This window comes from Sinohyriopsis cumingii, chromosome 18, assembly GCF_028554795.1.
Source record: "Sinohyriopsis cumingii isolate HCF-2022 chromosome 18, ASM2855479v2, whole genome shotgun sequence".
NCBI classification, from domain to species: domain Eukaryota; kingdom Metazoa; phylum Mollusca; class Bivalvia; order Unionida; family Unionidae; genus Sinohyriopsis; species Sinohyriopsis cumingii.
In genome coordinates, this window is record NC_142978.1 from 12,826,335 (window position 1) to 12,848,566 (window position 22,232).

Consider the following 22,232-nt stretch of genomic DNA (forward strand, 5'->3'; position numbering starts at 1 on the left):
AAGATGGCAGCCTTTCTATTATTCAGCGCCCTATTCAGGTATGGATATCGTTGAATAAATATGGTTATTATATGCTCATTTTTTCCCCGTTAACTTTACATTGTCGGAATCGTTCAGTATTCCCCGATACTGAACGCGCGCGACAATGCACATATAGCATTCACGTGAATAAAGGAACTACTTTCTATTGTAAACAAACAATGACGCAGACACCAGCACTTTTGATTTGTAAACAAATCATATACACTCACGTAAGAGGCTCTTTACGTTGTGGTTATTTAAATTTGTTTCTGAATGAACTAAAACATGTGTCGTGGACTGCAAAAACAAAAAAAAAAAAAACCTGTTTTGGCACATTCCGCGTTGATACAATGTTACGGATTTAGGCTAGCTACATTATATAAAACACGGACGATTATGTTCTTACAAACAACATACAAGTGACAAGGAATATACTGTATTCTTTATCTGGTGATAAGAATAGCAAAATAAAATATACTTACAGTTTTACATCCTGAATTTCCTCAAAATGTTTTTTCTTAGTTCTGCAAATCCGAATTACATGAGCCATGTCATAGGTTTTTAATCTGGATTACACATTTCGAAAGTGTGCTGTAATTTCGATGATAAGTGCAACTGCATCCTCCATACTGCACTCAAAATGAAATACACATTAAATTCCATAGCGTCTTTTTGAAAATTGCAATTGAAAGACTTCATATTTTCCCACGTTATGATTTCAAACATTCAATGACAGAAACAGAAACACATTTGCAGACGTAAACACGCTTCTCCCACGCCACTTCAATCCGATGTATTTCATGTATAATTTGCACAGATGAATCCAGTCCAAAATCACAAACCTTCGTCGAATCGAAACAAAATACCAAAATAGTCGTTGCAATGCGCATTCATTCACAATATGGCTGCAAATTTCAATTGTAACTAGACACGCCATTTTCTTTCCAAAGTTATGTCGACCGCGCGACTAAGTTCAAATTTATCTGGGTGGAGCTATGTGCGCATTAATAATGATGTCATTTTGTAATGTCAAATCTGCGCTTGTGTATTTAATTTGGAATACGGAATTCATTCATTTACGTTGTTTCTTGTAGTGTATTTTGTTTATATAATTAAACCTTAGGTAGAATAAAAAAATTAGCATATAATAAAAAGGTTACTGCATTTGTATGGGAAAATATGAACTCGTTTTGTTCGGAAGGATATACTGCACTCACAGGTTCGTGCAGTATTCATTCCGAAAACTCGTTCATATTTTCCCATACAAATGCAGTAACCTATAAGTCTGTTTTATAATTGTTACATCTAAGAAGATAGTTTACCTAAACAAGTTTAATTGCTTGATCTCCATAATATTCCTCTCAAATGGATCAACTGACATCACTACTGAAGTATGCATTTAATTATGTGCATGAGTAGAAGGTTGCATTGCCCTCTAGATAACGTATCAACAGTATACGTTTAACCCAATATTTCGATGAATGTTGACACTTAGAATCATAAGTATTTGCCATTTAGGATCATATCTCATCCACAAGAAGACGTTCAGATTGAAATAGTTTCTACGCGCAATGGAAAACTACTCCCAATCGACGGAAAAACTTTTTACCCGAACTAAATGTTCGATACAAAGTAAAAAGTTTTTCTTTGGATTTATCATAGTTTTAATTCTGGTTATTATTGCAATGGTGATAGCGCTCGTCGTGGTTGGAAAGAAATCCGATACACCTGATTCAAGTCGTGAGACAGAGACAATGTCAACATGGGAGTGTGCGTTGCACCCAGGATCTCAGACACCGGAATTGGACAAAGCGAAATGTTTGTTGGGAAGTTCACCTCTAGTTGATGGGTGAGAAAAAAAATTCTTAACAATATCATCATCATCAACATCAATATTGTCGTTGACGGCAATATCAAAGTCAATATTGTTATTTCAGCTCTCTTGAGCGAAATGATATAGTTGAACTTCCGATAATAAATTCGATTTTCATGTGGAAACCATCGCCTTCCTGACTGGAACAATGAAGAGTATTCATAACATATATCCATGGTTTTCACATACGGTCTAGACCACTGATTCTAGTAGGTGAAAACGTTTGGTTTACTTTGGGCTTTATCGTTCAGACTCACAGCATATTATCCAAATGCTTGATCGTAGAATTTCTCAAAAATTAACTAAACCTTGAATTAAATTTTGACTTGTTATTCGGGATTTGGAATGATTCGCTGTTCTTCCCTCTAGTTCCTAATATTTTATCCATCATCCAATGGGATGAAAACAGAGCAAATACCTTTTTGATTGCATAAGCAATTCAAACTGCTAACTAGATGACGTTGGTAAACAACTTCACTGTCTGGACAGTCTGTTAGACCGTAATGTTAGCCTGACTTTGAACTGCCCATGTTGTCATTTTTAGTTTAAGTTTGACAAAAATATATATTTAACAGTTAAAGCACCATCTGCTGGTTCAATCTTTAAATTTTTGACATGTTACTTTATATTTTTTATAACTCTTGAAAAGGTGATGAGAACAAAGAACAGTTGAAGACGAAATTAACTTGTGGTGATGGTGGTGATTTATGAAGAGACGTAAAGGCGCCACCTAGGTATAAGTTTACCAGATATTAAAAACAAGCAACATTCGATTGGTTTAATGCCAGTGAAGATCAAATGAGAAAATTCGGTTTACAGCGAAACAAATAAGAAACGTACTCGAATCTCCTGTCATGTGTTGTAATATGCTTCTTTTTATGTATGTAATACAATGTTATATGAGCGATTTACGTTCTGTTATCATCTTTTTTGATAAGAAATGAATACAATGAATAGAAGCAGAAGTCTACAAGATGTAAATAAATATGGCTCAAAACTATTTGAAATCAACACATTAACATCTTTTGCTTATCCCCTCCCTCGGTATTTCTCCATGATATTGATTGAACACAACCAATTCGTTTTGTACGTTGCATTTCTACATGCGCCGTTGTTCGAGGATACTTGCCTGCACCAGCCTCCTTGAAAGTCGACATGAAAAGGTATAATAACCTCTTGTATACCATAAACATTTTATGTGCGTCTGTGAAATCTCTGCTCAGTGGATTTTCTAAGAATTTAGTTAAGATTATGTTTTAGTAATTTTTTCCCTATACCTATGAAGATATTCTTGCAGTTGCTTTTCTCTTGCTCGCAGGCATAATGATTTTGCTATGCAGTTTCGAGCATTTGCAAAGAATAAAGTGTACAGCATCGACCTTAACGGTGATCTTCAAAAAGAATGGAACATCAGTCACACAGATATTCCCAGACTACGACAAGGGATAGTAGGTGCTCAGGTATACATTATATACATCGATTTTACTTTATATATTGCATAGCTTCGAGTTTCGGAGCATTACAGTTTTGAACGTCGACTAGTATCCGTCGAACTACGGCACTGGAGCATACATGTCGCATTTAGAACCGGCATGTCCCAAACGAAAACAACATATAATGATTGTACGACTACCAGACAGTTAACTGTAGTGGCAATTACGCAAGTTTTGATCAAAAGTTAACACTTATCTAAATATTCAAAAATTCAGTCACTGTGTAATTTCCTTAGCTTGGTAATTCGATTTTAAGGAGTTCATAAGTCAGTTAGTTTGAAAGTCAGTTGATTGAATTGGATCATGTTACATAGAAATAATTGAATAAGCTGATTATTTTGAAACAATTATGACCAGCTATGCCTAAAACTGTCTAAATTGCTACTTTCACAGGCTGAAAGTTTAAATAAACTCAAAATTAGTTACATAAATAATGTTAATAAGATTGCATACGTTTATGTTAGGAAGTAATTTTACCATCTAATTCGATATATATTTCCTGTTCGGAAGTAATATATCACCCAGTTCAATAGATGTAATTTAAAATCGTATTCGATATGTATAGAACTTTACAGTGCTTGTAATTTATTGTAGTTCTGGGCAATTTACGTCGAATGCTATACACAGTACAAAGACGCAGTACGTCAGTCTCTTGATCAGCTAGACGTAATAAGAAAATTCGTCAACAAGTATCCAGAGGTCTTCCAATTTGTCACCACAGCACAAGGTATGTAACTATTTTCTATCAAAACATAACGGAATTACAGCAGAAATGATAAGAGTTGCAAAGAGGACATCACCATATAGGGATCATCGATATACCATCATCTTTTTGAAGATAAAAATATCGATATTTCAATTCGTAGCTTTAAATAGTCCTTAGTTTATGGACCGGTCAGATCGCCCCAATAGTATATATTCATTTTCTAAATTTTTATTTTTTTCATCTGGTACTTCTCAGTCCTAAGATGCACGTGTCATCCCATGACTCAAATTCACTTTCTGCGTGCAGGGCATGGCAAAAATGGGGGACAGCGGCGCTCCGTTACCGCATATTTCTCTTCGCACCTTAAAATTTTGCATGCGCTATCGGTTCTCCGTGACTCTTCGCGAACAAACTTGGAACCACCAACAAAAACGAAATACTGGCGAGGATTGACATGTGCTACGGTTTTTGTTATAATTTTAAGGAAATCTTCGAGCTAGGTACAATATATATGCCTATATATTGTACGAGATTGTCCGACCTGTCCATTTGAAGAATATTTGACCCAGAAGTAATACCAAGGCAACGGATGACATGAAAGCAATACCGCAACCTGGTGACTTGTTTCAGAGACGACTTAGTAGTCATGAAGCTTATGCGGCGGCGATGGCTGCCTTTGATGAGCAATGTAAATTTACTCAAAAACATATTCCTAAGCTTCAAGCGTAAAAAAAACCCCTATGCTATTTCGTAAGTGTGCTTCACGAAGATATATGAAGGAACTTTTGCGTAACCTACTCGTTTGTAATGGAGATAAATAATAACTAGGTAAAATGTAACATTGCAGTGCAAGATACTCAGAAGGGACGGCGATGAAGATGACGACAACAAGAAAAACAATAACAACACAATGACCCAAAACCAAAAAATCGGGCAAAAAAATGCCTTGACCTATTGGTCATATTTCAATGAAAAATACCTTTTCTTAAAGAAGGTAGCGATTGTTCGTACGTGCGCGTGCACGCGCGCGCGTGTGTGTGTGTGTGATTTATAATTTCGCTCCCTCTAGGCACTGTTAGAATTGCTCCCCCACCCACGCCCAAAGAAAAGCTTTAACACCAGAGCCCCTAAAGACCTCAGCGCTTAAAAATATTATAAAAGTTTAGCTGTATACATTTTTAGAGAAATCTGAATCATTAAATTATGCCGCTCCTGAATTTGTCAACCCTAGGCACCAGGTGTGTGTGCGTGTGTGTGTGTGTGTGTGTGTGTGTGTGCCTGAGAGAGAGAGAGAGAGAGATTGACGAGTTCCAATCGATGATGAATATACAAAATTTAACTCCCTATTGAAGGAAGCGGAAAGTTCCATACTTCTTTATTTATCTATATCAGTTGGTTATCTAATCATTTCACTGTATTTATCGACTTTTATTTTCTTCGAATGCATGTACGCACTTGAACGTCTTCATGCTGTGTCGTTTCCAACGACCAACCAGCAGAGTTCACCATTACATATGCGAAGGTATATGCAACTTTTATGCACTCCTTTGTATCAGCTACAACATTCCAAACTAAGCTGAAATTCATCGCAATACTAAGAATAGAATTTCAATTGTATTTAGATTTCACTTTTTCACTTTCGCTACAATGATTTGCGTTTGAAGACCAAAATCTGAGAAGAACGCACCATCCAGTCGTGCTTTAATACCCTTCCCCGTTAATAGGCTGGACAAACCTTGTAATAAATTAAATTAAATACAGTGGGATATGATGTAGATTGACTGCAGTAGGACGTGGTTCGTCTAAAAAGTATCTCTATCTCTCTCTCTCTCTCAATTCTCTAAACATAGGATTAAGTTATATCTGATAAATATTTTTAACTATATAGCCAAGCATAGTTTTTAAAAATTGTATTTACTTAATATATTATTGCAAGGAAATAAAATTCGATGAAGCATTAGGTTCATGTCTAAATTTATTAGCTTGATATCGTATACACAATGAGTAGTTTTATCTTCCTATTTATTGTATCCACTATGCTCTCCGATTTCTGAACAGCTAACTACCTGATTTAAACAGACACTACAAAGTACGTACGTTCTCCACTGATTATATTTATGAAAATAACTAAATTGCGTTGAAGTCTAATCGAAAAATGTACATATATGCATAGGAAAAATTCAACCGAATTTCACTTGCGACATTGTTAGCGAGATTAAACATAAACAGCTCGAGGCAACAATAAATCAGTTATATTCGTATGTAAATAACCTGATCAAATAATCTGTAAATTCCATGAATCTGATTTTTTTATTTCATTATTTAGTTTTTACACATTTGTGAACTATCTGGCCATCTACATTTTGTATGTAAACTTTGTCAGAACTATTAAGCAAGAACTACCCGAGGTCACAGAGAGAGATTAAATGTCTCGCGTTGTCGCATATTTATCTTAATAAAGCCAAGACAATAAATAAAAATATAAATAAATTATTTAAAGTAGTACATATACTCATTATCATTTTCGAGGCATCTAAGTTCCGTAGAACAGACATTTATTTCAATTTTCTTTCTTGAACCCCACTGCTACACTTTCCCCAATTTCCCCAATTTGACACAAGTCTTGTCTTCTCAATTTGTCGACGCAAAAGCAGAGACACTCCATGCTTAAAGTTCTTGCCTAGCAATGTCAATAAGGTCGTTGCTTTTCTTCTGACACACATTTGTAGCAGGACATTCGAAAATTTAATTGACACAAATAAAATCAACCTTGGTGTCATAGCTTACTGAAGCATATTTGACATTTAATTCTTTCTTTTCCTTGTTAGGGGAGGTGCTGTATATATCTATAGTTTTATAACCCCTGGCACATGACTATATCGAACGTATTTAATTTTATTCATATTTGTAAATTGTACAGATTATCTTTTAGTAGATTTTGCCTACGTGACTAGAGTCTGTTTCAGGAATATTCTGAGCTCAATATTACATAGGATCTATATATATAGATTCTTACGTATGTTCTGACAATTGCTAATAATAATCTTATTTATATGACTTAGCGACATCTTTGGCTCAATTTCTCATTGGCTGATGGGGCTTGTGCGGTTCTAGATGAATTCATTAACTTTCCATTGGTTGGGCTACGTCACATGAATAGGCAGTTTCTTAAATTTGATTAGTAAGATTTGTCACGTTGGATATGTTGTAAAATATAGTCTTAATGGAGGTGTATATAAGGAGAGAACTGACCAATCAGATTCATTCCCATTTTTTGGAGTCACCCTCATTTCTTCTGTTCCTGCTATAATTCTGCATACGTATTTTATGTTGTACTTAGATATTATTCGAGAGGAAAAACATATGTTTGGACTTTTCACTGGAAACAGAAGGTAATCATTATTTGGACTATAATATTATTCTGGAACTATTATGAATTATTCAAAGGAGTTCTGGATAACGCCAACTGGACTACTTCATAATTCTTAGTGGGCAAGTACATTTCTGGTTTTGAAATTTATATGGAACTTTTCATTCTTTTGTACTTGTATAGAACTTTATCAGGATTATTCACTTCATAATATTTTAAGTTCCTCTCACATTTTCATTTATAGCTTTGATAATTAAAAACAGTGTTGGTTTTGCATCTTTCTATTACTTAGTTTTTGACCACAGAGTCGTAATATATAGCTTAAATCAATGACGTCATTTAGCATATCTAGCTCTCTTTCTCCTCATTGTGTTCCTCTTCGACAACCTGTGGAGCTATCTCGCCTTCAACAAACTCTTCGAATTCTCCAAAGAAAAGCTCACCAAAAGATCATAATAACTTCCCTCTGAGTCATTCCTTGCGCATGCATTGGTTATCATAGTTTTAATAGTATTACAGAATGGGTCGTTGTTTTTAGAAACTTTCGAAACAAAATGGGAATTTTTTTATCCTTTCAGCTCCTTTTGTGCTATCTCTGGACAGTTACTTGTCACGAACCCTGCGTTCTTTTTTATTACTTCGAGCCTCCTTCCGGGCTTCTAGTGAACTAACTTATAGATTTATGACTTGTCAATAGGCTTGCATCACGTTTAGCACCTTCCGGTTCAGTGTCAACAGAGCTTTCCTGTCGATCTCAGTAGGGTAACAAATCTGTAATGTAAGCCAATGGCGCTTGTACTGAAATCTACATTGTGCTAAAAATAGACCATGATGTCACTTTGCCTGGCTGCTACCATATTGTTTTCGGACAAAGCACCGACACACGTTGTTTTGTTGTTGTTATAGGGTTTAACGCCATTTTTCAGCACAAGATAGGCTATACATGGCGGCCAGTATTAATGGTGTAGGAAGAACCGGGAATACCCCGGAAAGAACCACCGACCCACGAGAAGCTACCGGCAAGCTTTCTCACCGACAACACGTAGTAATTTACGACATATATGCAAACATAAAGTTGGTTTTATTTGCACTTTCCTCGCTATGTAATGTTTTGATATAATCAACTATAATATGAGTGTGCACAGTAATAATTTTGCACATTTTATTTCTTTGTCATCCTTTTGTATTGTTTACAAATCTACGTTGTGGTGAACCCAATAATATTCATTTATATCTATTTTAATTACCTTTCAATTAGTTATAATGTGTAAAGGGTGTATCATTTTAATGATGACTGTCATCATTAGGGACATCAGTCTTTGTAAAGCTGTTTCCATCAATACATGCATACAATTATACTTCCGGACAAAATGGAATTGTATATATCATGTAATTAAGGAAATGTTGTATCCACGAAGTATAAATATAATCAACCACTACTTCTCTTTTTAACACCGTAACTCTAATGAACATAATGTTTCTTATAGGTTCTAAACTCTCATTAAAAATTATTATTTGTTTGTAAAACTGAGATTAAAATAAATATAAATTTTATTTTCTCCTTTCTTAACTTTGTTACTGATTAACATATTAGAATAGAAAAGGAAAATACAATCACTAATGCATAATACATTCACTAATGTATAATACAAATAAAAACATAAGAAAACAAACAAACAAAGAAACCAAAACAAACATTGATACATGTTTAATTAATATATGGAATATATATGCAACATTCTAGATTCTACATGGTTATCATGCATAACATTACATCAACTAAACAGAATATAATTTTATGCACTAAGCACATTATGAGAAATAGTCACTTTCATACATACATCCCTCTCTATTTTTTATGTTAAAACATGAATCACATATAAGAATACTTCATCGACATTATTTAACTGGGAGGGAGGGCAGTTCCTTTGGAATTTTCATCTCACATTATTCAGGGTATTTGTATCGGTGATGAAATGCAAGCAATTTGTGTATTAAACTGTTCTGAACCACATAAATTGGGGAGTCGTTCGTCAGTCTAAGTGCCCTTTCCGTATAACCGTCGACGTGACGACAAAATGCTTCACTGTCTTGGCCGAAACAAATGAGTCCTACAATAAATATCCTATTTATAATTTAACAGCATTTGGTATTATTGTTATTAACCACTTAAAATGTTAGTTGCATTCATTGTTATTGAAAATATCCAGTCCATTTATTCATATAAAGGGGAGATCAGGCATTATGGTCAATATTTCTCTAAAATATACACAAAATAGCTCATGTCTAGGCTCACCTGTTTCCTAATTTTGTCAATCGTTCCGACAGGGTCCGGGTCTCGGTGAACCCGTAACGCATGCCAAACTTTAAAGTGCTACAAGAAACATGCGGAAACAAAGCGTCAATTTGACCTATTCCTTTCCAGTGAAAAAAATGAATACAAGGTCCTAGAACGACGTGTGTGATACTGTGTAATGAAATAAAATTATGAAAGAATTCAAATCTAATTTTTTAAGATTGCGTTATTGACCGTCATACAGCAACATAGCTATAATAAGTAGGCACATTCTGAGTTAATTTTTCAGGAGCGGTTAACTGAAAGGTTTTCTTCTTATATAATTTTACAATTGCATGTATAAAAAAGAGGGTGCGCTAGAAAACAATCTATATGGCCGTTGTGAATGGTATATACATATATTAATATAAATTTATGGCAGCTGCATTAAAACCTTCTATTTTCTATTCCATTTTCCACTAGAAATATGTCCAAAATTGGGCATGACTGGTGACAGGATAATGTGTCCGGGGGCGGGGGACATCATGCTACCTGTTGCGACATTGTGCCCCAGTGCTAGACATCACTATAAACTGACACACTGCAGACATCGTAGCGATGTGACTGAAAAATTGTTAAAGCTACGTTAAAAATCCTAACCACACACACAAAGCTACGCTAAAACTCCAAATCACACTTCTTTTAATAATGATAATAAGGAAGTGCGATCCTATTTCGATCTAGTCAATACGTTACAGCCGTACTTATGTACTTTCGTATATAATGTCCTTAGAGTCATCCAAAACCTTACGTACTTTCGTATATAATGTCCTTAGAGTCATCCAAAACCTTATGTACTTTCGTATATAATGTCCTTAGAGTCATCCAAAACCTTATGTACTTTCGTATATAATGTCCTTAGAGTCATCCAAAACCTTATGTACTTTCGTATATAATGTCCTTAGAGTCATCCAAAACCTTATGTACTTTCGTATATAATGTCCTTAGAGTCATCCAAAACCTTTAAAACTAAAAGAATGAAACTTGGGTTAATGGTACTCAAATCAATGAAGATTGCACTAACGCTTCTGAAATTTGTATATCCTCCCTTGGAAGGAGTTATTTTACACAAATTTGAAAAAACTCTTTGCCGCGAAATAGCATATATAACCTATGATCTACATGTCAACGGATATCCATCTGGGACTCCTCGGTCATGTCTTGAGATAGTATCAAATCCCGCAGGAAATGAACCCATGGGTCATATCATGGAAACTATTGAGATGTCCATCTTGTTAACCTATATAACCATATATAAACCTGAAAAGGTAACATGCAGCTGACATTGCCCCCGCCCCCCTCCCCCCACCAACTACATTTAAAGACCGATCAATTCGATCAATCTGGTGTTCGTTCCTAACACCGCAGTTTAACCCTATTGTGAACCTTACCCGATAACCATATATACACTTTTTGGGCATACAAGACGGGTTCAGATGTGCTCTTAAAATTAGTTCCTTTTTGTGTTGTTTTGTTTTGTTTGTTTTTTTGTTTTTGTCTATTTGTTAGTTTGTTGGATTGTCTGTTGCTGTTTTTTTTTTTTTTTGGGGGGGGGGGCGTTGTTTGGGGGGGGGGGTGAAGGGTTGGGGGTTGCTCCTGCTATTTAGTAAAACATTAAACGTCATGACATTTAGCAAATAATTTATTCTCTTATGATCACCGTATCTGGTTGTAACTGGTGAAGACCCCTCAATTCACGAGTCTCCAGCTAGAGAAGTTTGCACTAGTGTAAACAGTCTTTGTATATTACGTACTCTATTGGTGCCACTTTCTGTCGATCAATAAAGAGCGCATTAACTTAATGCCTTGAAATGTTAATATGTGCTATGCACGTTTATTAATTTAATGTCCGGTGGTGGCGAGAAGGGAGGTTCGGTCAAGGAGAAGACTGCTCACTAGGAAGGCACCTTGGTTTATCCAGGGTATATTTTGTTTGACTCCCTTGCCTAAAGGTTAATGAATTATCGTCTTGACGGATTTTTGGATATATATCCTGCGCCGTTTTGGTTTTTATTTAAAGATAGTACCGCAACAGGGACCGCTTAGTGATAGTCTTAGGGTTATTTAAACTTTATTGAGTCTGATTTGGGTGGGGTGGTTCATGGTTTGGGTTCACCTTTTTGTGTATGGTTATTTAAACTTTCCTAGTCTTAATGGTGCGCCGCGTTGTGCAACTGGTCCTGATGGTCCTTGGGGTTTGGACCACCTCATATATTCCTAATTTTATAGTCCTAACTAGTTTCGCTAGGTATTTGGTTGCCGCATTGTGCAGCCGGCGTGATGGTCCTTGGAGTTTGGACCACCTTATCGGTATTAATTTTGGGGTTATAGTAAGTTTTCCTATCTTGATACACTTTGCCGCCTTGTGCAGTGGGGCCTGATGGTCTTGGGCTTTTTAGACCACCTTATGTACTCTAGTTTTGGGGGTCTTATCTAGGTATTCTAATTGTGTTTAGTGCCTCGAGGAGAGAGAGGCTGTGCGTTAGTGCAGTTGCGTTTGTTGTACTACATATAATCTGCGGTCACCTTGAGGTAGGGAAAGATGTTAGTGTCCTTAATTTTATGTTGTAGGATTGTGGTGCCCTAGAAAAATAATTATTTTTTTTAAAGAAAGAAATACAATATACAAGAAAAGAATATATATATATATATATATATATATATATATATATATATATATATATATATATATATATATATATATATATATATATACAATCTAGATTAAGAGTTATTGCAGTTTATTTCTTTCTATATGTGTGGGTTTAGGGATGGGCTAAGTACTTGCTAATTTATCTTTATGTTTGATTTATTTTCCTAGTTTTTTGGATGGAGCTATTAGTATGTTGTCATTTTATTTTCAGGCTAAGTCTATTTGATTAAGACAGATATCTTTACCGAATACTCGGGTCGCTAAGACATGCAAAGACATCTGTTCTTATTTTTTCCCTAATTTTAAGTTTATTAGCCTGTCTACTAATTATGATAATTGTTCCTATTTTGTTTTATTTTTGTGATGTTATTTTATTTTCAGGCAAAATCTATTTTGATAAGACAGATGTCAAAGACATCTGTTCTTATTTATTCCCTAATTTTAAGTTTGTTATCCTGTCTACTAGTTTTGGAAGACTTGGACTTATTTTGTTTTGATTATTATCCTGGCTTGTGGATAGAGTTATGTATGTGATGCTATTTTCAGGCTAAATCTATCTTGATAAGACAGATATCTTTGCCGAACGCTCGGGTCGCTAAGACATGTCAAAGACATCTGGTTTTGTTGTTCATTACATTTAGTTTGTTAGCCTGTTCCTTAGTTTTAATTAATTCAATGATAGGTATTAATTGTTTAGCGGGTCATACACTTTTGTTTAAATTCCCTCTTTTTTCCCAATGTCGGTGATTAAGTTTATAATATTTTTGTAAGTAATGTCTTTATTTAAGTTTTGTTCTTTGAGGAAATCTGGATAGGTCAGTGGGGTCCCTATTTTATGTTGTTTAGTCCTAAACCTAGTTCTTAGGGTTCCGTTCTTATGACAGGTGTTAAAAACGTGTTCTAAATCTTCTTGGAGTGGACAGTGTGGGCATTTGCCATTTGAGTTTATGTTGATTGTCAAATATTTCCCAAAGCTGCTGGCTAATTTAGTTTTGACTATTATTATCCTATTGATAAGATTTTGATACTTCTAACGAGTTGTGGTGGGTTTGTATGTCTTGTGACAATGTTTATTATGGAGTTTACCTTGCGTCCCTTTTTGCTGCTATCCCATTGTTGTTGCCACTTATTGCCGATTTTAGTTCCGATGATGCTATACAATTCTTGGACGCTGTAGTATGATGCTATGGAGTCAGGTTCATGGAGATATTGTTTAGCTGCTTGGTCTCGTTACTGCTAGTCCAACATGGGAGGCACCCACATAAACTCTATTATATGTTTGTTATTTAGCAGTTGTTTAATTAAGTGGTTGGTTTCCTTCAGGAAGTTGCTTCTTGTGATAGAGTGATTTGATTTAATCGAGTTGATGACGATAAGGGAGTCGCTAATGATAACTGCTTGTCTAGTGTTTGTTAGTTGGATCCATTTTAGAGCTTCAGTAGTGGCCCAGAATTCGGCTGTGTAAATGGAGCAGGTGTCGGGTAATCTAGCTCCGAATTCTGTGTTGGTTTCAGGGATTACTACTGCCGCAGCAGTTTTGTACGGTTTTGTAATTTTTTAGCCATCGGTGAATGTCATGGTAGTAGTGAATGGGGGCACCCTACGGACAATGGGAATTAGCATTAAAAACACCCTTGGGGCACTCTACGGACAATGGAAATTTAACATGGAGAAAAATCGTGGGGCACTGTACGGACAAGGGGATTTAACATGGGAATAAATCGTGGGTCACTCTACGGACAAGGGGAATTTAACATGGGAATAAATCGTGGGTCACTCTACGGACAATGGGAATTTAACATGGGATTTTTTTTTTTTAAAAATTTAAAAAAAATTTTTTTAAAAAAGGGGTAGGCAATGGAAAGGCTATCTCTTTTCGAGAAATATGGCTGGCCCTGAAAAGGGCCTTTGGGTTTTCTTCTGCTTCTAATTTCTTCTTTTCCTCCACCAACTTCTTATTTTATCTCCAACACTCTTTCTCTTCTTTTTTTTCTCCTCCTCTTCTTTCTTCTCTTCCTCCTCTTCTTCTTTCTTCCTCTTCTCATTTTCCTCTTCTTTTTCAATTTTTTCGTTCCATGTTCTTATTCTTATCTTTTCCTCTTCATCCTCCTTCTCCTCCTTTATTTCCTTCATCACACCACTAATCTTGTCCTTTGCTTTTCTTAAATTGTTAATTTCCATCTTTACACGATGGGGACTATAGGAATAATGGTCTTCAACGAGTCTTATTAACATCTGTTCCATTATTCCTAAGTTGTCTAAAACGTCTTGCAAGTTTTGTATTTTGTCCATTTGGTTTGACGCCATCTTCTTTGTATTCTTTGCAGAATGGTTTGAACAACTAATACTGTGGGTTCTTATACGAAAAGCGCGAACGTGAAGGAAAACATCCCCCTAAAACATAAAATGGATCTTACCTAGATCATGACCCAACAACGCGCGGACGTGAAGGAAAACATCCCCCTACTTTCTCATTTCATATAATATAACCCTAACTATACTCTCCACATTTGCTAAGAAACCCATAATCTACTATTCACACAAACATACCTGAGCTCTTACAAACACAAACACACAAACACATACCCTCACAATATCTTAAGAAAGAGTTAGTGTTTATTTTCACACTACTCTACCTACACACATTGGCAAATTAATAGTTATTTCTTTTCTAGAGTATTGGGTAGCCCTGAAAAGGGCTGTTTTGTTTGGAACTTCATGGACACCTGGTTAATGGTGGCACCTTCCAGGCCTGGCACCACATACACATCTAATCCCCCAGTTACTTTTTACCTTTTGGGGGGAGAGAGCAGAGGCAGGATATGTCGCTTCAGAATCCCAATTTTCACTCTCTGGGATTCTGAAATTTTTTCTTCTCTCCTTTTCCTCCTCCTCTTCTTTATATCTTCTCTCCTCCTCTTCTTTTTTTCTTCTTTCCTCCTCTCTTATCCTTCCCTCCTCGACAATGGCTTCAGCGGCCAGTTCATTTAATATGCGCCTGGCATATTCCAGATGCACATGAAGTTCCAACAGTTTCTCCAGTCTCGTGTTCATTTTTGGTGTTGATCAATCAACAAGGGTAGCTGGACTGCCGAACGAGTTTCAATTTATACTGAAAGCGCGGACGTGAAGGAAAACATCCCCCTAATAACATAAAATTCATCTTACCTAGATCATGACCAAAAAAAAAAACAACAATGCGCGGACCTAAAAGAAACACTCGCTCACTTTTTATGCTACCCATCACTTCAATAGACTATCCACATACGCAAAGCAATCCAATCTAACCCCAAATATACACCTCAAACAGCCCAAAAAAAACAAACATCATTTTAATCTACTATCCACACCAACCTACTTTATCACTTACAAACACAATCACACAAACACATACCCTAAAATATTTGTTAAAAAAAAGAGTTAGTGTTTATTTTCACACTACTCTACCTACACACATTGGCAAATTAATAGTTATTTCTTTTCTAGAGTATTGGGTAGCCCTGAAAAGGGCTGTTTTTTTGTTTTTTTGTTATGGCATTCTTTTTAGTTTCTAAGAATGCGATGTCCTCTGAGGATAGACTTTCTGGCGATAGGTCTGCTTCTTCGGAAAGAGAAGAAGAATTCTTTGGTGTCGATACGACAATCGACAAAGCCTCTGTCAGCTTCAGGTTGCTGCTGTTGCTGCTGTTGCTGCTGTCTCTGAAGTCTGTACTTCTCTGTCCATTCTTCTTTCTCCCTGTTCATTTCTTCTCTGAAGAGCTCTTCTATCAGGTCTTCAGTGATTTTTAACATTCTCACATTCTCTATTTCTTCTGGTTTCGGTATCAGACTGTGTCTGACCCTATGCAGATTCACGTAGGCTTCGTTGAGCTTAGCTAGTTTGGAGCACATCTTCTTAGGAGGATGAGTCGACAATGGATGGCTAGACTGGGAACAACCCGGTTCTTAAAGTTAAAGCGCGGACGTGAAGGAAAACATCCCCCCACACGGTTTTCGAGCCGCAACGTTCATGAGAGGGATAGTAAGAAATGAAAGAGCATCAATCTAACATTCTTATAGCTAAACAAACCACAAAGGCATTTTTTTCTGAACACAACATTTTTTATTCAAAAATCACTTAACACTAACTAACAACAACATTTTTAACAATAATCCAACACTATAACATCAAACAATTTTTTTCAAATACAATCTACTTTAAACAGGGCTGACAACGTTGTGAATGAAATTGTGATTTCCACTGTTGGAAATTATTAGGCCATTGATGGACACTACGTTTCCTAGCTTGAGACAAAAGATAAGCATAATGGTCACAAAACCATCGATCTACTTTCACATCGTTTCTAGCAGAAGAACGAGGATCGAAATGAGTCACTAAATGTTCTAAGGAATAGCCCAGGCTGCGATGATGCAGAAAATACACACAGTACTGTCCACACACCAAGGAATCTGTGCCTTGCAATTTCACATTATTGAATCGGGTGGTCTGAGCATTTCTTCTCATAAAGTTGATGATATCGTCTTCCAAAGGGGGCAATCCGTACGAATCGAAATATTCCACACAGCCTTCTTGAGGAAAGTAAACGGCTACCCAGTGGGTTCCTGGGAGATGACTGTCGTCCGTGTTGATCACGTAAGCTTGATGGTCTTTAGGTTTGCGATGAGGGAGTTCATCTTTAGCACAGACGACAGGATTCCAAGAAGCCGTATACGAACTGTGGTTCAAAAGGTAATAAAGTTCCCAGGTATCCATTGTTTTGTGTTTGTTTTTTTCTTCTTCACAGGTAATAATACGTCGTCAATTCGATCCTGACTTTTTGCTTGAAAATATCTGAGGAATAAACGGTTATTCGTTCTGTTTCCTCACTCTGATTCAGGAGAGCTTCGATACGATGGATCTCTTGAGTGGTTAATGGTGGACAAGAATGTTCACGCAAGTCTTTATACCACTGATGCAACACGTCTTTGTTCGAGATGAGACTCCAAGCTTCGTCCAGATACTCGTCCAATTTTTCTTCTTGACTTAACATTAGGCATTTATCGTGTTGAATTTGACTGGGATGATCGTTTTGACATCCATAGCAATTTTTCTTGATCAATTCCGTCATTTTGTCGACCAAGTGTTTGGCAAAACAGGAGACTAAATGGGCTTCTTGTTCTGGCCATCTTGACTTCATCATGATATCTTCTTCGTCTTTGTCTTGGGATTCTTCTTTTTCCACGGTCTCTTCACATTTCATCTCCAAAGTTTCTCCACTAGGTAAAGAGGGATAACAGTCTTCCATGGCTTCTAATAGTCTAGAATGACTTCTCTCAAACTGTTGATTTCTATGGTATTATCGAATTCTGCATACAGGAGGACGTTCACCGTCTCTGTTAGATTTGTAGTAAACTGAAGTTCCACACGAATCTGGCCTGATTTTATAGGGTGGAAATGTCCCTCGTCGCTGCCTTGGTCTGCAGTGAAATCGAAAGCCCATAAAGCGTAGCCTCCTGCATAATCTTCGTACGTAATGCCGTGACTGGTGTTGGTTCCTAACTGTCCGGTAGCTTCGTACAGGGACAAGTACGACCTCAAATAATTCCCGTCACCAAACTTAGGTTCTAAAGGCCGGGTACACAAGGTCTTGCCGTCGTGACTGACTTCGATCTTGGACACATTGTAATGATTAAAGAGGAAAGGATTTTCGTGGTAGGCTCCGTTGAAGGCTGAATTCTTGACGATACCAACAATCAAACGTTTGGGTAACTGTCCTTGGAACAGATGATCTTGGATCATGGATCGGAGTCCAGAGGCAATGGTGAACGTTTTCACTTCCACACGTCGGATCGGATACTTGGCGGTTGTTCTGCTCAATGTTTGACTGATGTCGTTACCTACTTTAGGTAACACTTCCACACGACGCACGTAGAGTCTGGCTTCTAGGATTTTGGTTTTATAAGTGGCATCATTAGCAGCCATCAAATGGAAAGTGGCACTGCTGCGATTCAGTCTCAGGCGGACATCCACCCCGTTCAGCAAATACTTTTCTTGCAACCACATGTCCAAATGCAAGCGATCCATCAGTTCTAAACTACGACTTCCAGCAATTTTCGCTCGTCGGTCTACAAATCCCTTTGAATGTGCAGCATCCGCAGCAAGTACAATAGCGTTGAACTTAGTTGCTGGGTCAGCTTTCCATACCACGCAAGCATCTAGATGAGTATTCTTGGCGTTTATTCCATACGTCAAGAGATTTTCCAGGTACGCTCGATAAGGGTAAGTATCCATGCTGCTGCTGACCAGTTTGTTATTCAAGTACAAGTCCACTTCGCTGAACAAGGAATGCATGAAATTGTTGACGGGAGCTACTGCATCAGTATTGTCTAGGTCATCGTTGTTCGCTTCGGTTACTTTGACTTTCAAGTACAGGTAACTGCTATTTAGATCGATGTAATCTTCGGGTTGTCCTTTGATTTCGAACTCGATGGGAGCAGAATCGGTCAAAGAGGAGATAGGAAGAAATTCCACCCATTGGGATTCTTGCATCGTCATCATGGTGGGGGGCATGGCAAACAGATCCAGTTCCGTCTTGGAACAAGCACAAGACTCTCGGTGCATCATTTTTTGTTGTTGCTGTGTCTCAATAATCGAAAACGTCTAAGTCTCGAACGGTTCTTCTTTTCTTGGCCTTTCTCGCTTGAAGTCTGGTGAAAGGGTGTTTTCTTCTTCTTCGTCGTCTCTTTCTGCCTTGTCCTTGCTGAATGCTTGACTCGGTAGCGTGCAGGGCATTTATAGGTGTGTCTCGTCGGCCTAAAATGTCTTTGCCCGTTTGCAGCAAGACATTTTTGCCTGCCCTCATGAAGGCTTCTTTAGGGTTTTGTTTGTCGATGATGACATTTTGGAGAAATTCTTTGCCTTGTGTCAGTGCCGCATCTTTCAAGGCGTGCAATCCTCGTGTCACCATCGGTTTCAAGACTGGAGCCACCGAACGAAAGGCCGATTTTAACATGTCTCCTAAACCGTGTCCTTGCTGTCGAGCCACCCCTTGGTACACTGGATACATGACTTACTTACTTACGAGTCGTGAAAGAACCGTTTTCGAAAATGGAGTTTCACCGTGACTTTTCCTTTGGTGAATGGAATATTTTGTCCCAAATCTCCTTTTATAGTAATGTTGACCGTGTCCAAATACGACTTGCTGACCGGCAAATAGTGAGGATGGACAAATTGGCGGTGGACGTGGTAAGTGTTTCCACCTTCCTCGTCAGCGATTGTGGCAGAGTCCACTTTGAAAGGAATGACACGCAGTAACGGCACGGAGGTGTGTCCCACCACGTTGTATTCCACCACATCGGAATACACAAAGATCAAATTCAGTCCTTGGTTCAGTTCTACCGGGGTACGAAAATACTTGACAAAAGTATCGTTGTCGTAAATGACGGCTTTTTGGGGTAGTGGTGTTTGTTCTACTTTCTTCCTCATCTTTATGTCACCACCCAACATGTCAAACAATTCATCATTAAAATAGAAACCCATGATTTTTTCCCCCTCAGGAAATTTCATCAGGAAGCGACGAGCTGTTTTGTGGTATTCCATGGTGACAGCTTTGGCCTTGAAAGTCTTAAAAGCTTCCCCAAACACGCCATTAAACTTGGAGGCTATGGCGCTGACCAAATGTTGACCACTAAAATAATAGCCTGAGGGAATGAACAACTCATAGTCGGTCCACTTTGGATTGACTTTGTTTTGTTTTTTATGGGGATATTTGTTATTGTCATTCATCCACTTTTGCAATGGTTCGTCATAAACTTCCACCGTAAATTTACTTTGATCGTCAATGACATTGAGGACTTGGGTCGGGTGAATCATTTCTACCAAAGCCACTTCCCAATGGGCTTCGTGATCTAAGGGGATGGCCTGAGGTAATTTGGCTGTGTAACAGCACAACGTGTTATTGGGAAACACCTCCATGGAACTGTCACTGGGTAAGGTTAAGTAAAATTGGTTTTGGTGACTCATAATTCCAGAGTTCTGTGGCTGTCCGAGGGAATATTAGTGGATGTCAGAGGTGTGTCTCCGCCCAAAATGGGGTTCTGGTTGTGGTTGTTGGAGTGGTGACTGGCACTGGCACTGGACACAACGTTCCCGTTCGAGGAGAATTTCAGGGAGGGGTTGGGAAGCAGGTAACCGATGCAACTGCTCAATAAAATGGTCCACAATTGTTTGTCTCCTTGTTGCAAACTCAAATTGGCGATGGCTGCCCCGATGACACAATACACCACGAAGATTTGGCAGAAAAAGACGATTTGCGTTTTAGGCACACGTTCTCCACACCACACCCACAAGGGTTGTTTTTGTAAATCTTGCACAGAAGAACTAGGGGAAGAAGGACTGGTCGACGTAGCTGCGTCTGCTGCTGTGTGAAAGGGCATGATGGTCACTTCTTCTTTTTATAGTCGATGACTTGCGAAGCGTCGATCCAAGAATCGAAACTGGGTGGATATCCTTTCCAACGTACTTTGACTTCTTTGACACGTCGTTTGCCCACTTTACGGGTTCTGCGTTCGAGAATGCTTTCGATGTCGTACACGTCGTCTTCTTTTTTGGTGACACGTTGTAACTCGGGCAAATAAAACGTTCCTTTGAGTACTTCTCCGTTCATGTCTTCCAATTTATAGACGGCAGGATGACGGCCATGCACTCGTCCAGTGACGCGAAACAATTCGGTCGTCCAGTTAGGTAAGTAACCTTTGTCGAAAGTGCGTTTGGTTTTGCCAATGCGCACCCAATCTCCTACGGTCAACTCTCCACTTTTCTTGGGGACAGCCCTCGTCGGGGACGTACCGAACAGGCGCTCGAACACCAGCACTTCGTTGTCGGGAGTCACGTCTTGCGGGGCACGTCCGATGCTTCGATGGTAAGATTGGTTGTACGCTTGCACCAGGTGCGGTAAGATGTCGATGTACTTCAGAGTGTGGTGATGCGTAAAATATTTCCACATGCGTTCTTTCAAAGTGCGTTGAAAACGTTCCACGATGCTGGCTTTGGTTTCGGGATTCTCGGTGGTAAAAAAATGAATGTCACGTTTCTTTAATTCTTTTTGGAAAGCTTGGTTCAGAAATTCGGTGCCTTTGTCCGTTTGCCATCGAAGAGGGCGACGACCGCTTTGTTTCAACACCTGTTGCAGGGCTTGCACTAACTCGCTGCTCGATTTGGAAGTCAAGGGCACGACCCAGGCAAATTTGGAAAAGACGTCGATGACACAAAACAAATATTTGTAACCACGATTGTAGCTGGCCAAATGAGAGACATCGGCTAAATCGGCTTGCCATTGATGATCGATGCCTTCCACTCGGGTGCGACTTCTGGCAAACTTGCGTCGAATGGGTTTGTGTAAAGTGTAGGTAGCTTGTTCTTGTAACCATCGTTGCACTTGAGGTAAACGGAGACTTTTCAGTCGCGTTTTGGCAGCACGATACAATTTTTGAACTCCTGCGTAACCTGCAGGATGGGAGGGATCGTAGTAAATGCTAGCTAAGACTTTTTCCATTTTTTTGTGTTGATTGGTGTCTTAATAAGGCACCCACTCTTGGAAGAGGCTACTCTTTTTCTCTTGGGGTATTTTCTTGGATTGCAAGGCTTTGCGTGTGCGGCCAGCAATAGGTGTCGAAGAGGAGGAGGAGGATGTCTGAGCGGGGGATATCGGTTCTTGTTTCACTTCTGTCTTCACTTCTGTCTTCACTTTCTTTTTCTCTTGTGAGGAAGAAGGGGTGGCCATCATCTTTTTAATCCATCCAA

At 38.2% G+C, this 22,232-nt stretch overlaps 1 protein-coding gene across 1 annotated transcript in view; it reads left to right on the top strand.

Moving 5' to 3' along the window:
• The first annotated feature begins 1,520 nt into the window (after positions 1–1,520).
• LOC149776082 (dipeptidase 1-like) overlaps positions 1,521–22,232 on the top strand; it is a 79,071-nt gene continuing 58,359 nt past the window's right edge. The window contains exons 1-3 of the mRNA XM_089942359.1: positions 1,521–1,870; positions 3,213–3,354; positions 3,982–4,114. Coding sequence (XP_089798485.1) covers positions 1,593–1,870; positions 3,213–3,354; positions 3,982–4,114 — 553 coding nt within the window. The 5' untranslated portion in view covers positions 1,521–1,592. The remainder of the gene's footprint in view (positions 1,871–3,212; positions 3,355–3,981; positions 4,115–22,232) is intronic.